Genomic DNA, 15,328 nt, shown 5'->3' on the forward strand with positions numbered 1-15,328 from the left:
GTGTAACGTTCACTGTTTAATGCTATAAACGGCAGAATAATCACTTATATTCGTTAAACGGCAACTGTAGTAAAGTGTTTTTTAATTTTAGACCCTGCCTGGCCTCCTTGAAGCTCATATGAACCATATTGAAAATTCAATAAAATCTGTATAAAACGGTTAATCAGACACGGTTAATTACTTCACGATTTGATTACTTAAATTCTTTGTAATGACAGCCAGTGAAGCAGCCAAATCAATGATTTAGAGTTGTTTATAACAAAATATTCTCGTTTGTCGCCACTTACTGGTTTAACGTGAACGTTATGTGTGAGTCTATTCATTCTAATAAATCTAACATACTTTTTATTTTCAGCCAGCTGGAGGAGAGACGGCCTGTGCAGCAACAACAAGACAACAATGATTATAAGCAGGGGTGGGTATTAAATTAGTTTCTGACTTGTTCAGTACCAATAGATATAAGGTCCTGGACTAATAGTGCTGCTATCGGTATGTATGTAACGTTCAGTCATTAATTACCCTTTATATGCAACCACATATCATTCAGATAATCTCCAGGTTGACTGAACGGGTCCAGGATCAAGAGATCATTCATCATGCAGACCATGTTCCAGGAGAAGCAGCGTATACTGGGTGAACAACTATGCCTCATTTTTCCAATATCACTTAGGTAAGACTAAATGGATTTAAAGTGATTTCAATCATGGTCATTTGTTTCAGGTCTGCTTGATCATTTTGTTGTCCTGGATGTGAGAACATGGTCAAAAGGTGTGTCAATCAGCATCCAGCCATAAAAGCAGCCTTCTCGTTATAGGGTTAGTTCTCCCAAAAATGAAAATTCTGTCATTTATTACTTACCTTCATGTCGTTCCACACCCGTAAGACCTTTGTTAATCTTCAGAACACAATTTAAGATATTTTAGTTGAAATCCGATGGCTCAGTGAGGCCTCCATAGGGAGCAATGGACATTTCCTCTCTCAAGATCCATTAATGTACTAAAAACATATTTAAATCGGTTCATGTGAGTACAGTGGTTCAATATTAATATTATAAAGTGACAAGAATATTTTTGGAGCGCCAAAAAAACTAAATAACGACTTATTTAGTGATGGCCGATTTCAAAACAATGCTTCAGGAAGCATCGGAGCACAGATGAATCAGTGTGTCGAATCTGCTGTACGGAGCACCAAAGTCACGTGATGTCAGCCGTTGGCAGTTTGACACGCGATCTGAATCATGATTCAACACGCTGATTCATTTATGCTCCGATGCTTCATGAAGCAGTGTTTTGAAATTGGCCATCACTAAATAAATCGTTATTTTGTTTTTTTTTGGCGCTCCAAAAATATTCTTGTCGCTTTATAATATTAATATTGAACCACTGTACTCACATGAACTGATTTAAATATGTTTTTAGTACCTTTATGGATCTTGAGAGAGGAAGTGTCCATTGCTCCCTATGGAGGCCTCACTGAGCCATCGGATTTCAACTAAAATATCTTAAATTGTGTTCTGAAGATTAACAAAGGTCTTACGGGTGTGAAACGGCATGAGGGTAAGTAATAAATGACAGAATTTTCATTTTTGGGTGAACTAACCCTTTAAAAGGCTCAGGAGGACAAACAGGTAATTCACAGGGTTGAATTTCACAATTCAATTACTCACAGAGACAAGGAGATGTTAATAATTCTGAATTTGAGGGGTCAGCAATTTTACTATTTAATACATTTACACTTTTTATTTAATTCAGAATGAAATCATTGTGATTGATGAATCTGAATATAGGTGATGTGTACATTTATTTAGAAATTGGATTTGATATTTTAAAATGCACTGTCTGTCCAAAATTACAGACTTTCCCGCTGTTGGTGCATATTAACCATCATCCTGTCATTGTTTCTTTTCTATTTCAAAAAGCAGACTTTATATTTATCATTCCAGGTCCTGATTAGGAGACGCAGAGAACATGAAGCTATGTGCCGTGCTGCTTATATTTATCAAGCAGTAAAAATGCTCAAAACTAAACAGAAGCATTTTGAAATTTTATGACAACTGTCATTTATTACACTGCATTCATTCAACAACAATGGTTACACATGCTTTACACTTTCAAATTTCAGTTTTTAATCTGATCAAGTGTTTACATGTCCTATCGAACAGATTAGAAAAGGTTTAAACCACCCCTTACAATCAGAATGAAATTTTAAAATCTGATTTGGCAAATTTATTCTGAATGACATGGTTGCATGTGACTTAAAGGGATAGTTCACCCAAAAATGAAAATTCTGTCATCATTTACTCACCCTCAGCTTGTTCCAAAGCTGTATACATTTCTTTTGTTAAAAACCACCATTGACTTCCATAGTTTTTTTTTTTTTTTTTCTACTATGGAAGTCAATGTTGGCCCAAAGCAGCCTGGTAACAAACTTTCTTTAAAATATTTTATATAGCTTTGGAACAAGCTGAGGGTGAGTAAATGATGATAGAATTTTCATTTTTTGGTGAACTATCCCTTTAATTCGACTGTGCAACTAGTCCGATTACAAATTAATTATTAGGGTCCATATAAATGCAGCTATTGTATAGTCCCAAATGATACACAATCACATCACATAGGCTGCTTGGCAACCCTATAACTTTTTTAAATCTGAAGCTATAGCAGCAACATTAGCTGTGTTTACATGGGCTCTAATAATCAGACTTTAATCAGACTAGTAGCACAGATGGAATAAAAAGTCACATGTAACCACATTAGTTGAAATGAATTGGCCGGGTCCAATTGACATTTCATTCGGATTGAAAGGGCATGATTAAAGCTTTTTTAAAATCTGTTCGATTAAAACTGTTCGAATCAATTCGACTATCAAATACAATCCAAAATCTCCTTCCTCTCATCATCTCATCCGCAAGCTTGTTTTGGGTGTTGAAAGGGGCATTTTTACTGTTTGATAAATATAAACAGCATGGCATAAAGCTTAATGTGCTCATCGTCTCCTAATTAGGACCCATAATAGATAAATGTTAAGTCTGTTTTTTAAAAAAAAGAAAAGCTGTTTAGTGCAGTCGTGCAATGTACCAACTGCTTTGACATTATTATCGGGTTAACTAACTTGTATGCAAGGGCTCACAAACTACTGAGTGTTCGAACTTACAAAGTGTACGCCTGCCTAAAGGGTTAGTTCACACAAAAATTAAAAATAAAAATTACTCACCCTTATGTCATTCCGAACATGCAAGAATGTGTTGTTCATCTTCGAAACATAAGTGAAGATATTTTAATGAAATCTGAGAGTTATCTCCCTCAATTTACAGACCATGCAACTAACACTTTGATACTTCAAAAAGTTCATAAAGAGATTGTAAAAGTGATCCATATGAATGGAGCAGTTTAGTCCAAATTTGAACATGAACTTCAAAGAGACTTGTTCGCTTAATGCAATATACAGTTTGAGTTTAGACTTTTATTCACATATAAACATTAATTAGCGAACATAAATGGAAGCTCAACTGTACTTGTTTGTATATGCACTTGTGAATTAAATTTGTTCATTATATAAAGTGATCGAGTTTATTCAGAAAATTTGGACCAAACCTCTCAATATTCATTAGATTAGATTTACGATCTGTATGAACTTTTGTTTAAACATCAAAGTGGCAGTTGTGTAGACTGTCAATGGAGGGACAGAAAGCTTTCAGATTTCATTAAATTATCTTTATTTGTGTTTTGAAGATGAACGAAAGTCTTAACAGGTTTGGAACGACATGAATTCATGTCATGATAAAAACAAATAATGTTGTAACTCACAATATATACATGATATTTTAATGATTTCAAAATACTATCAAAAATTTAAAAAAAACTTCATAATCGCAATTCATTTAGGCTACATGAAATATGCCCTTACTGTATTTTTTCTTAAAATATTTTTTTCTTGCTTTCGTGTACAGAAAGATGTATTTTTGAGGAGGCTGCAACAACGACTAAAGCCAGGGACACACTTAACGACTGTAAGGCCGATTATAAATAAACTAATAAACTGATCTTGCCCAAACACGTCGAGTCAGAGCCAGTTGCATTCAGTCTGTTCATAATCTGTATTTAAATCCACTTCAGTCGAAGGAAACAGTTTTTAAGTGTGTTGATTTCAGTCTTAGAATGTTTCTTCTAGTCGTTCAGTGTGTCCCCAGCTTGAAGTAATCGTTAAAATGTAAGTTCTTTGAGAATTTGTGCACTGTTTATTATCTAAATGTAATAATGTACACTGCCAATCAAAGATATTGAGATTTGGAAGATGTTGCAAAATTTAATTTATTCCTTTGATGGAAAATTTTCGGCATCACTTTTCTAGTCTTCAGTGCCACTTGAACTTTGATCATTCTAATATGCTGAATTGATGCTCGGACATTTCTTTTGAAATGTGCTGCTTCATATTTTTGTGTTCTTGAGCATCAAATCAGCATATTAGAATGATTTCTGAAGGATCATGTGACACTGAAGACTGGAGTTAATGATGCTGAAAATTCAACTTTGATCACAGGAATAACTTACTTTTAAAAATAGATTAAAATAGAAAACAGTTAATAGTAAAACTATTTTAGAATATTATTATTTTACTGTATTTTTTCATCAAATGCTGCCTTGGTAAGTAGAAGAGACTGCTTTCAAAAGTAAAAATGCAACTTCTAACAATGTAATTCAACCTTTCAGCTGCCAGAGGAGGATGATGATGGCAGTGGTGACCGAGGTGACAGTGCAGCTCAGGATGAAGAAGAGGAGGAACATGTAAGTTAAACATGCTTTCCTCATACCTTTCTAACAAACAATAAACCTGACTACAATAACTACTATAATATATATATTTTTTTACTTCCAGTTTGTAAAAATCCAAAGTGAATATATAGAGACCATCCTCCTATCCTTGCCTCAGAAGAACCTGAGAAAGACCCTCTTCCTCTTCTCTCACAGCTCTCCATCATCTACCTCTACAACACTGTTGGCAAGAGTGTTATACACAGCTGAGGACACGGTAATGAGAGATCTCAAATTCTTCCTGAGAAAGTCCACATGTTCATTTTCTTGAACAAAAACTGTACATGTATTTTTGGGTGGGCCAAACTATTATTTGAAGAAATGCTAAAAATCTCTATATTGTTCTTTATACATATCTTAGTCTTTATGAATGTCATTTCCTGGATTATTTTTAGCTTTTGAGAAGCTCAAGGACTGTATATCTTTGGTAATTGTGATATTGTCTGGCAGTAAAGCACTATTAAAGCACATTACCTCAGTATCTTTGTAGCAGCTGCTTCATACAGGACACTTAGGAAATGGTTTAATATATATTTTTTGCAAATAAAGTAATAAAATATCGGCTGAATCTTTTTCATATCTTTGTCATTTTTGTGCCAAATTATGAATAGTAGTAATCATAAGAGTATCTATAAATATAATTGATAAAATCATTATTTAACTATACCCATCTAATGATAAAACACTGTCAATTAAAAGAATAAAACATATTAATCACTGGTTACATTTATTTATTGATTGTATTGTTTGATCTATGAATGTGTTCAATTTATGAATTCATGTGTTAACACTTTACATGGTTAAAACATGGTTACATGGTAATATTCAAATGTATTGGCTTAGTAATTGTACAAAGTAACAATGCTGATGATTTCATGGATGCAGTGTGTTTCAAGCCATTTTCTATCAGAATTTAATGAGGGTTTCTGTTGGTTTCCACTACATATTTTGATCTGCAAATGTATTAACCAAAGCAATACAATTCCCTATAACAATTAGAATTTATAAGGTTTTATAGCAGAGAATGAAGTGTTTAGTTCTGCATTGATTTCAAGGTCATGGACGGTGCACATTTCCATTCCCCGGAGTAAAGGTGAGAAGCAGATTTTAAGATAAAGGTCGAGGTTGTATTTTGGTCTTTAGGACGTACCTGTCACGTTCCAGCGACGTACCGCTATAACGTCGCCACAACGAATATGGGAATCACAAAGTTACGTCGCTGGAACGTTATTCGGGACGTCGTTGCAACTAATATGAGCCGATCCAGTTACGTTTTTACAACCTGCCAGTTTGGTCATTGAGACGTTACTGTCACGTTCCAGCGACGTACCGCCATAACGTCGCCACGACGAATATGGGAATCACAAAGTTACGTCCCTAGAACGTTATTTGGAACGTCGCTGCGACTAATATGAGCCGATCCAGTTACGTTTTTACAACGTGCCAGTTTGGTCGTTGAGACGTACTCCTCACGTTACAGAGACGTACCACTATAACGTCGCCACGACGAATATGGGAATCACAAAGTTACGTCCCTAGAACGTTATTTGGTACGTCGCTACAACGAATATGGTCCGGTCCAGTTACGTCGTCACAACGTAACTGTGTTAGCTGGGTTGCCGTCTCTTCTCTATCGTCATCGTGTTATACCCGCCAATAGCGAGCAAGGTGGATAAGCCTGTCATTGGTTCCCGCAAAAGTGTAACAGCGCAGCAGAAATGAATGCACGGGTTTCCAGACTGACTTGCCGAGTGAAATCAAATCGCCGGCAGATCAGGCTGGGTTTACCCAGACTAATCCCTGTGTGGAACAATCTAGGTTTTAATCAGCTATGACAAAATCACCCAAATTTATGGAGACTGCGCAAAAAAAAAGTTCATACCAGTATCTTACTCCTCTCTACTGCAGCTGATACAGCCACATGGTTTTTGTGCTCATCCATCATACACACCGGGTGTGTCTCATACATCCTGAAAAGTGAAGCTGCGGGCTCTTTGATTGCCCCCTGGTGGCTGGATGCAGTACAGGTTATAAACCCCGCCCGCTCAATGCAGACGAATGAGACTTCAGTGAAAACTTAAAAATAAATTCTGCTTCAAATAAAACTTTCTGAAAGATGGTTTTGGTCATTTAAGGTAATTGTTATCACGCTGATATATATTCAATTGTTCGTTTTTGTGATGATTTAGATTTTAGCTAGCAATTTGATGCTATAAAAACGGGGCGTGTCGTCATGATTCGAAGTTGATTGACAGCTTGTCTGAGGACTGTCGGAGCTTCGAGGGGATATTGAAGATGTATTAACTGTTAATTTTCGATTCCTTTGTTATTTAACACCAACAAAATGAGTTGTTCAGCAGTAAACTGTACTCAGACATCCCAACCTGCAAAAAGTAATTTCAGGGAGGTATCATCCAGCACTGATTAAAACAACAACAACAACCCAGCAAATGGGTTCATATATAAAACCCAGCAAGCTGTGTAAAAATAACCCAGCATGTGTTCTGTGCAATATTTACCCAGCGCTGGGTTGCCAAATAACTCAAATTAGGTAGTTTTTAACCCAGCATTTTTAGAGTGCACCAGAGTGCACATTACATTCATCTTTTTAACAAACTGGCTGTGCTTTACAGTGAGACTCAGGAGGTTCAGCTAATAGCCTATGTGCTGTTTTTGTCTGTTCATTTTCTGTTGCGTTGCAGTTTTGTTACCACAATTTAAGGCATGTGTAAATAAAAAAATAAAATAGCATTGTATTTATTATTTATTTATTTTGCATTGTCAAAATTCAATTAACAAAAGAAGTGGATAAACTATTAATGTAAAACAATATGATGTCAAACTGGATGATACAGCAACAAATTTTTTAGGACTTGACAATAAAAATGACCTTATCAGATGACAAAATATATTTCAGCAGTCTAGAGGTTCAAAGTTCAAACTGACCATTTCAATGTTTTATCTTCAGTAATCTATTTATGTAGTTTGCAGAAATTCTAGTACTAAATGGGTCATCTTGAGTTAATTTAGTAATGTATTTTTTTAATTATTTCAGTTCATTTCACAAATCAATTTATTATAGCATCACAGTACATGAGGTTCAGTTCTCTGATGTGTGGACAGCACTGAAGACAGTACAGCAGCACCCAGCAGTCTGTGCTCCTCAGGGAAATGTTAGACAGATCCATGAAGCTGTGAGTTTCCAGAACTTTCCTGACAAACCTCTCATCCTGCAGCTCATACAGACAGTGGAGAGCAAATAACTCAGATCCATACTTCCGTGTCAATGCTGGAATCCTTTTTATCAGCTTTTTCTTCAATTCTCTTTTCTTCAGTTTTATGTTGTGAGGAACAGTCCACTTGATCTTTTCAAAGAGTGAGCTGCTCACCTTCTCGTTAAAGAGACCACAAAGAAACATCATGACTGAATGGGTGGGATTTGATAGTCTACCTCTGAAAATTGGAGATGACCTGTAAATTATAGCTTCTGATTCCATCAAGTTAAACAGCTCACTGATTTTGCACCAGGAATCTTCTTCATCCAGCAAAATATAATAAAGAGCTGTGAAGAACTCCTGAAAGCTGATATGGATAAATTTGAAAAATGTATGTTTTTCTTTTCCTTTAAGATCATCTTTATACAAGAACAGAGCATTATCAGGATCTAAGCCAGCCTCAGCCATACTCTTTTCATCAAAAAAGACTTGCTGATTTTGTATTCCTCTTTCTGCCAGCTGACCCAGATTCCTCAGCATCTTGAGGACAGACTGACTCTGGTCATGATGCTCCAGTAGAGTGGACACAAAGTGCACATATATGGAGGTGGTTGTCTTTAGTTCTGCCATCACATGATCATCATCTGTAAAGTATTTCTTCAGACAAAAACCGACCATCCAACACAGCAAAGGCACAGAGCAGGTAGTCAGGAGGCTTTCATTTTTCTTCACACTCTCATATGTTTTCCAGAAGAGTAGCTCATCCTGAAAGAACTTGTGGAAGTACTCCTGCACCCCTCTCTCAGAGAAGCCCACAATCTCAGTGAAACGTTGAGGCCTTTTAAACAGATTGCTTAATTCAGCAGCAGCTGTATATCTAGTGGTGACAATCACTGATGACTCCAATAGCAAGAAATCCCTCAGTAGGAAATTAAGAATGTCCATAGTTGGGGGTTTCTGGTATGGATCAGTAGGCGATGATTTTTGAAAGTGTGGATTAAATGAGAACTCATCCATCCCATCAATGAGGAAGAGGACTTTCTCTGGTGTTAACTGTAGTGATTGTGAGATCTGATCTGATGTTAAACTGGAACTCCAACTCAAGAGATCAATCAAGCTCATCTCCTCAGAAATACACTTGAGCTCATCAAATTTCAGAAGAAAAACAGCATTAAAGTTTTCAGAGTAAAGTTCTCCAGAAGCCCAGTCCAACTTAATCTTCTTTAATATGAGGGATTTACCACTTCCAGAATCACCACTGAGAATCACAGTTTTCGGTGTGTTTCCATCACTGTCAGGACTGAACAGCTGGTCTATTCTGATGTTGTGATTCTTGTCATTTGATAACAGCTGACATGATGTTGTTGTTCCAGAAGCGTGAGCAGACCTCACATATTCATGACAGTATTTCTCAGCCTGCTCTTTGCTCCTCTGAATGATCACTGGTTCAATGTAGTGGGTGGCCAGTTGCACACGTTCATTAGATGGAACTTCATATTCTGACACAAACTTATATTTGTCAGTGACTGAAGGCTTGTACTCTCGTATCATGGGTATACGCACTACAGAAAACAGAAAACAAAAACTAGTTTCTTGTTCTTCCCTTCAAAGCTAAAATTACAAACAAGGACCTCCTGTAATCATGAAATGCATTAGGAGTTACACCAACACATGCTGAAATATTATCCCTTTAATACAAATATTAAAACCTAAGGATCTATTGGCATAGTCAGGGTTAAAAACATATGAACCTGTTTAAAATTGGATATTTATAGGTCATAGAGGACATGCATGTAAAATCCATGACTTTGGAAGCTGTTGTTGTGCAGCATCCCTGTCTGTTGTATGACATGTTGCAAATCCCTTTTTTACACCCCTGTTAATAAGCAAAATGCTCAATTAGTACAAAAGCACTAAAATAGGAACTTTTGACACTACAGTGGCATAACTAAATGAGATGCTGTAAATAACACTTTTATCATTTGTTAATCGTGGTATAGTTATAAGCATTAATAAAGGCTATGATGAACTGTACATCCCATAATCTCATTTCTGTTTTCATACAGTATTGCATTTTGCAAGATTCCTTTTGTAACAGTAAGTACCATTATGCACCAAAAATTTTATAGTAAGTAAAATTATCTTTTGCCATTTATTACCTAAATCACAATTCCCGTCCAAGTCGTCTGCGATTGTTGTCAGTTCAAGAATTATCATATCTACAATGCTGTTCGGGTCTTCAGGGACTGAGTCTGCAGAGAGTGACTGGAAACATGAAAAAAAATACTTCAGAGCTTTCTTTCTTTTCTAAATAAAGGTTTTTCAGAGATTAAAAGCATAGGGCTTGGGATGGTTCGTAAAAAGCACATTTATTATGTGTCTTTATACAGTGAGATTATCATTATTTAATATGAGCACAATACTCAGTTTCATCTGACAACATTCCTGACAACACTGAAAAGCTCTTTGGAGTCTTCTGAAACATATTCCTCTAGTGGCTCAAATTAATAATCAATTAACCATTAGAATAAGTTCTTTCACTGACTGACTGGCTGAAGTTTAGTCTGCAGCTCTTTTAGTAAAAGGTTTTATAACTCACCTTGCCAGAAACAGGGCTCATAACATAGTTACTCAACATCGTTTCTCTGATCTTCAAGGACATGTCTGTGTATTTTCTCTGTGTGGAACAATTTAAAATCACAGTGTTTTAAGTGGTGCACCAGTTTCTTTCTTTCTTTCTTTCTTTCTTTCTTTCTTTCTTTCTTTCTTTCTTTCTTTCTCTCTTTTTAATTATCAAAAGTTATTTGTAAACAATGGAATTCGAATAGGCCATGTACACACCGCATCTAAAAACATTTGTAATTACTCCAATTCTGTACACAAACCACATTAACATTAAATCTATGTAATACAGTACAGACTGAAATGAACTAAACTGAATTGAAATTAATGGTTAATCACATAATAAAACATAAAAAGTAAAAATAATATTTGGAATTTTCATCCAAAAGGAGGAAGCAATGCTAATATTATTTAATAATAGATTCACATAACATGCTTTTGGTCTGAAATATGCTTTTTACTTTGTGTCAATTAAAGAAATAAAGTATCAGTTTTTGTTCAGTGTTTGATGTCTATTATGCACATACAAAACACTTTTCATGTTGTTCTGATCATTTTTAAAATGACAGTAAATCATCAAATATTATGAGAAATCAACAATCAACATGTTTAGGTGTTAGCATTAGCAACCACATCTGCTTACCAGATTCTCACTCCTCTCTGCTGCAGCTGTTACAGTCTCATGATTTTTGTGCTCGTCCATCATACACAGATGACATATACACTGCTGGTCAGACCGACAAAAATATTCCAGTGGCTTATCATGTTGAGAGCAGATCATCTCCTGCGGGCGTCCAGTGGCCTCTGTTATTTCGTGTCTCTCATCTTGAAAAAAACTGTCATGTTCTTTGAGGTGATTTTGACAAAAAGAGATCTGACACACCAGACAAGACTTGATGGCTTTGTTTTGGTCTCCAGTACAGACATCACACTCCACATCTCCAGATTCAGTGTAACGGTGAACAGGCTGAGCAGCTTGTAGTTTTGTCTCCTTGAGTTTCTCCAGCACTTCAGCCAGCATGGTGTTTTTACCTAAAACAGGTCTTGGAGTGAAGGTCTGTTTGCATTGAGGGCAGCTGTAGACTCTCTTCTGATCACCCTGATCCCAGCAGCCTGTAATACAGCTCATACAGTAACTGTGTCCACAGGGAATGATCACTGGATCCTTCAGTAGATTTAGACAGATTGGACAGATGAACGGATCCTCAGGCACTGAAATACTGGCTTCTGCCATTTTTCTGTGAACACAAATGCACACAGCAAAACAAACAACTGTGTAACAGTCAACCATTCAAGCTAACACTGCTTTATTGTTAATTAAAGTAAAAATCCCAGTAAGACACTCACTGCTGGATGTTCAGTAATGGATCTCAAGAAATACCAGCTTCTGCCATTTCACATTTTACACAAAGAGACATAAAACAGCTCAACAACACTTGAGTTTCTCTCTCTACTGAGAAGTTGAAAATGTTTCCTGGTTCTCCGACGTGTGCAAAATGGGTGTGTCCAGTGACATGTTTAACTGGTTAATGCTGTATGTACTGGCCATCTGTAGCACAGGGAGTCTTCCTGATGGAGCGCTGTACATGAATATATATATATAAAAAATGAATGATAGTAAATGTGCATATAGCCCATGCCTCAGAGTTATGTTTGGTTTGTCTGTTTTAGTTTTGTTTGTTTTTGTCCCGGGCTGCCTGCTTTTTTGATTTCCTTGTCTGTTTATCTGGTTTTTCATTGAATGATTAAGTTGAAAGCCTGTTGCTCGTTTCTTTTATTGGTATGGTTTTGCATATTTTGAACAAACATTTGAATTCACTAAGATCAGTATTTTCTGTTGGGCTCTTGAATCTTGATGATTTAGTTTGTTTTTCTCTGGATGCTTTAATAGTATGTCAGAGGAAGCTGAGACAGAATAACTTCAGGTGATGTTGCCTGTTAATTCATGTCATTGTGGAGTGGTTCACTGTCTATATCTGAAGTCTCACTGATCATAAGTGTGCTACATGCCAGCACACAAAACTCATTCATGGCTCCCAGCATGCATTGAAGCATGAATAACTTATGCAGCTGAATTCTTTTAATAATTAGATTTGAATATTTTTTGATTGTCACCATTGTTGAGGTTTGCATAATGAGTGTTTGATGTCTAAGTGTGTCGCAACATTTAGTAGGTTGTAGGTTTTTCATCACACAGATCTCCTTAGTGCTGCAAGTGCTCTGTCTATCACAACAGCTGAAATTTTTACATAAAACTACAGAAAAGCAGTCATTTAATAGTCATTAAAACAAATACACCAGTCTGCTTTTTCAACTTTATCAAGCAATGCACAAATGTTCACTGAAAACACTTGCAAAAGTCAAGATTCAAGAGCAAAACTAAAGCAAACACCGATCAACATCATGGTGACATAACAAAACTTATTTTAACCAAACATCAACATTTAAACCTTTGTTTATCTCAGTAAGAACTTTTGTATGTTTAAAAGAAATAAATTCAACTGGTTAGCAATATTTGAAGCTGGTAAAGCTGTTTGTGGAGTTGTTTAATCGTCTTCTGCTGAAGGATTTAATGTTGTACTTCATATTAAGTTATCACCATTAACCGTGTTTCCATTGTCTGGCCTAAAACGGGCGTGCTAGTGCGTGCCAGGGCCAGTGACATTTCCACTGACACTTCCGGGGCTTGATCAGACCTCGTTGGGGCTTCCTCAGGGCCAATGGCCAGGGGTTTTTGGCCTGCCGAATACCTTGGTCCAAAGTGGGCCAACTTGAACTTGAGGAGGGGTTACGAACAAAGGCAGAGTTTATCTGAGTATGGAGATGGCAGCGCCACGGATGATTTTTGGGCTCTGTGCTACAGGTCCTAGGCAAAAAAGCCCTGACTCGGACTGGCCTGACAGTGGAAAAGTGGCTATTACCTGGGTTATGCGTCAAACGGCATCCAACGATGTCCTTAGCATTCAATGGACTCTCTTTTCTCATTTGGAAGACCTTGACTTTGCTGATGATCTGGTGTTAATATCAGCCACACACACTCACATTTAGGAAAAGTCAGATAGACTGAGCAGATATGCTAAACAGACCAGCTTACACATAAACGCAGGCCATGCATATCAATGCTCCTGTCTCTGATCCAGTTACAATTGAGGGAGAGCCAATCGAGGATGTGAATGATTTCACGTATCTTAGCAGCATTATTAGCACTGATAATGGAGCCCAAAAAGACATCAAGGCCCAAATAAATAAAGCAAGAGGAGCTTTTAGCAGGCTCAGAACCATCTGGAAGTCTAAACAGCTAAGCCTCAGAACAAAGATCAAGCTTTACAACAGCAATGTTAAATCAGCTCTAAATGTTGGAGAATAGTGAAAGTAGAGATGAGCAAGGTAGAGACCTTCCATAAGAGTTGCATAACTGCAACGTCTAATGGCCCAATACCATCTATAATGTCAACCTATACAAAAAGATAAAATCCAAGAACATATCTCAGGAGATCAAGATAAGATGGCTTGGACATGTACTAAGGATGTCTCAGGAAAGGATACCCAAAGTGGCTTTGTATTGGACACCTCCATTTTTGTTGTTTCTCTTTCCTTCAGTGATTCTACTTGTTAACAGCAGGTGTTTGAATGTACCCAAATACCCAGTATTTTAGAACAAACCATAATGTTTGCAAATATAAAAGTACTGCTTTGCAAGCTCTGTAAAAGATCATTTGATCAAGTTTTTTATTCATTATCTTTTTGTTAATATAAATATATTTATAATAATAAAAAAATAAAAATATGGAAGAAAAATAAAAGGTTTAATATCTATAGATGATTACATACTGTAAAAAAAATATTTTTGAAGCTGTAAATTAAAAAAGATTATTGGAGTACGTTTTACAAGCAAATACCTTACAGTCTTTCTTCTTCTCAATTTCATGTTAATTCAATGTGTTTCTTTTCATTTCTTTGTAATTCCTACACAATTTTTCTTCAATATATAAAATGTTGGGCTTTTGGCATTAAAACAGCATAAAATGTGTATGGCTTAAAAATGTTCACCTAAAAATTAAAACCAGGATGTTTTCTTCCATGGAACACAAAAGTAAAAAAAAAAAAAAAAAAAAAAAAAAAGGTCCCTTTTATACATTTGTAAAATGTATAAAAGTGTATGCTGTAGGACAAAGTCAACATGTTCTGATAAATTTCTCCTTTGGTTTCATGAAAGAAAAAAATAATATGGTTTTTCATTGGCATGAGAGTGAGTAAATTACAATTGTAATTTGTAAAATGTTCCTCTGCATTTATAAGATTGTTTTATGTTCAGGTGGCTTCATCTTCCCTCTTTTCTCCAGGTCATGTTTGTTTCCGTGTCTTGGTTGCAGGGGTCTTCTTCTTGCACTTTCATATCAAAAATACACTTGATTGTCATGCATTAATGTAAATTTCTGCACCACAATCTGTTGAGCATAAAAAGTGTGCTCACAAAGGTGGTTACTGTTTGATTTCAGAGCACAAGTGTTTGACATATATTTTAATACAGTAGATAACATGCAATTGACACTCACTGTTCAAATCATTTTAGCTGGCTGTCCTTCTGCTCGTCCACCTCATTTTTTTTTTTTAGTTGTCACACCACCTTTTACCATCAACCACAGGACAGGTTATATTAGACCACCTATACAGATAGGT

General features: G+C 36.2%; 2 protein-coding genes and 1 long non-coding RNA gene across 7 annotated transcripts in view; 1 reads left to right on the forward strand and 2 right to left on the reverse strand.

Moving 5' to 3' along the window:
- Positions 1 to 355: 355 nt before the first annotated feature.
- On the forward strand, positions 356 to 5,270 carry LOC125251990. 3 transcript variants are annotated; one of them, XR_007181105.1, is made up of 5 exons: positions 356 to 415; positions 548 to 633; positions 721 to 768; positions 4,710 to 4,784; positions 4,876 to 5,270. It is a non-coding gene; the product is annotated as an uncharacterized LOC125251990 (long non-coding RNA). The 3 variants fall into 3 exon arrangements; XR_007181103.1 differs by lacking the exon at positions 721 to 768 and having other exon boundaries at positions 372 to 415; positions 548 to 670; positions 4,876 to 5,267; XR_007181104.1 differs by lacking the exons at positions 356 to 415; positions 548 to 633; positions 721 to 768 and adding an exon at positions 1,546 to 1,627 and having other exon boundaries at positions 4,876 to 5,262.
- A 2,319-nt stretch (positions 5,271 to 7,589) lies between these two features.
- On the reverse strand, positions 7,590 to 12,127 carry LOC125251186 (NACHT, LRR and PYD domains-containing protein 1 homolog). Of its 3 annotated transcripts, XM_048164148.1 has the most exons (5): positions 11,996 to 12,127; positions 11,292 to 11,886; positions 10,626 to 10,703; positions 10,186 to 10,291; positions 7,590 to 9,588 (listed from the first exon to the last, which is right to left on the reverse strand). In XM_048164148.1, the coding sequence occupies exons 2-5, from the start codon at positions 11,880 to 11,882 to the stop codon at positions 7,880 to 7,882; spliced, it is 2,484 nt and encodes an 827-aa protein (XP_048020105.1). In that variant the 5' UTR covers positions 11,883 to 11,886; positions 11,996 to 12,127; the 3' UTR covers positions 7,590 to 7,879. The 3 variants fall into 3 exon arrangements, with proteins under 3 accessions (XP_048020105.1, XP_048020104.1, XP_048020106.1); XM_048164147.1 differs by lacking the exon at positions 11,996 to 12,127 and having other exon boundaries at positions 11,292 to 11,939; XM_048164149.1 differs by lacking the exons at positions 10,626 to 10,703; positions 11,996 to 12,127 and having other exon boundaries at positions 11,292 to 11,939.
- The window catches only part of LOC125251176, an 89,028-nt gene continuing 85,695 nt past the window's right edge, over positions 11,996 to 15,328 (reverse strand). Inside the window, 1 exon segment of the mRNA XM_048164125.1 lies at positions 11,996 to 15,275. Within this exon segment, the coding sequence (XP_048020082.1) occupies positions 15,247 to 15,275 (29 nt within the window). The 3' untranslated portion in view covers positions 11,996 to 15,246.

Source organism: Megalobrama amblycephala, linkage group LG17 (assembly GCF_018812025.1).
Source record: "Megalobrama amblycephala isolate DHTTF-2021 linkage group LG17, ASM1881202v1, whole genome shotgun sequence".
In the NCBI taxonomy this organism is placed as follows: Eukaryota; Metazoa; Chordata; class Actinopteri; order Cypriniformes; family Xenocyprididae; genus Megalobrama; species Megalobrama amblycephala.

What these genes read in the sequence shown, in the direction of transcription:
- LOC125251186 (XM_048164147.1), bottom strand. Translation starts at nt 11,939, where the DNA reads ATGGTTGACTGTTACACAGTTGTTTGTTTTGCTGTGTGCATTTGTGTT. An exon ending in TGAGCCCTGTTTCTGGCAAG is followed by an intron (nt 10,292 to 10,625) that starts GTGAGTTATAAA and finishes TCATGTTTCCAG; the next exon opens with TCACTCTCTGCAGACTCAGT. An exon ending in GGACGGGAATTGTGATTTAG is followed by an intron (nt 9,589 to 10,185) that starts GTAATAAATGGC and finishes TGTTTTCTGTAG; the next exon opens with TGCGTATACCCATGATACGA.